This window comes from Phalaenopsis equestris, unplaced genomic scaffold (genome assembly GCF_001263595.1).
Source record: "Phalaenopsis equestris unplaced genomic scaffold, ASM126359v1 Scaffold192097, whole genome shotgun sequence".
Classification (NCBI taxonomy): domain Eukaryota; kingdom Viridiplantae; phylum Streptophyta; class Magnoliopsida; order Asparagales; family Orchidaceae; genus Phalaenopsis; species Phalaenopsis equestris.
The window spans coordinates 1-938 of NW_018212046.1; the positions used below are offsets into that span (position 1 = coordinate 1).

The 938-nt window shown below is 40.5% G+C and overlaps 1 protein-coding gene across 1 annotated transcript; it reads right to left on the minus strand.

Annotated features, from left to right (window-relative positions):
* Window positions 1-20: 20 nt before the first annotated feature.
* LOC110034678 (protein EDS1B-like) lies at window positions 21-933 on the minus strand (the record flags this gene model as incomplete). The annotated part of the gene is made up of 1 exon (XM_020738923.1): window positions 21-933. A coding segment is annotated over one exon (846 nt), but the record flags the coding sequence as incomplete, so codon positions are not given.
* Between the last annotated feature and the right edge of the window lie 5 nt (window positions 934-938).

Below are 938 nucleotides of genomic sequence, written 5' to 3' on the forward strand. Positions count from 1 at the left end.
TGTGAGATAGGTAAATACATGAGAATTGTGTGCTAGGTATGCAAATTTACCCAAAAAAAATAGGCACTATCCTTTTAACAAGCAATGCTATAACCTTAACCAATTAGAGAAAGCAATAGTTACCAGTCCAAGCTCTTCAAAATTTACCCCAAATGCCTGCTTGTCATTGCTGAGGGCATCATTAATGGATAATGGAATTTTCTCTAAGAAATCCACATCAACAAAATTTTGCAGCTCTGACAACTCTTTCACTTTCGTATCATACCGAAGATGCTCCTTAAGACTACTGTAAGCAACCTCTGTCGCTTCCTCTTCAGGATTCAGTTGAAGACAATAAAACAACAGATGTAAGATAGCATCCGAGTTCTTAAAGTTAATCAGTCGCCCATTTCGGGTGAAGAAACAGTATGTTCCAAATGGTCTGTAGGGAGAAAGCTTGACAAATGCAGATAAGGACCCAAACAATGGGTTTTTTGCACATCCCATGGATAAACAGGCCCTATGACAGGAAAGCAAATATGAATTTCTCAATACAGTGCTGTAGAAGAATGTCACTATCTGAGAGTTACCAATGGTATCAAGGCTGAAATGCAGAGATTTAGAACATAAAATTTGCAGAAAGTTCTGAAGTTCTTCTTTAAAAGATGCCAGGGGGGTTAATGTAATTCGTGGAATAATATCTAATGGCATCACAAAATGAAAGAAATGGCGCGACCACCCTTCCCGTTGGAGAGAATGGCGAAAGACCTCATCGCCAACAAGTGGAGACCCGAAAGTCAAACAGAACGGAAGTACTGGACTGGTATTGTCGGATTTGGCATGCAGCTCAAAGAGCCAGACTGTAGCGAGGACTGCCATGGCTCCTCCAAAAGAATGGCCAGTAAAAACTATCTGCTTCTTCTCAGATATAGCCCTGTGAACCTGAGAGTCAAAAACAA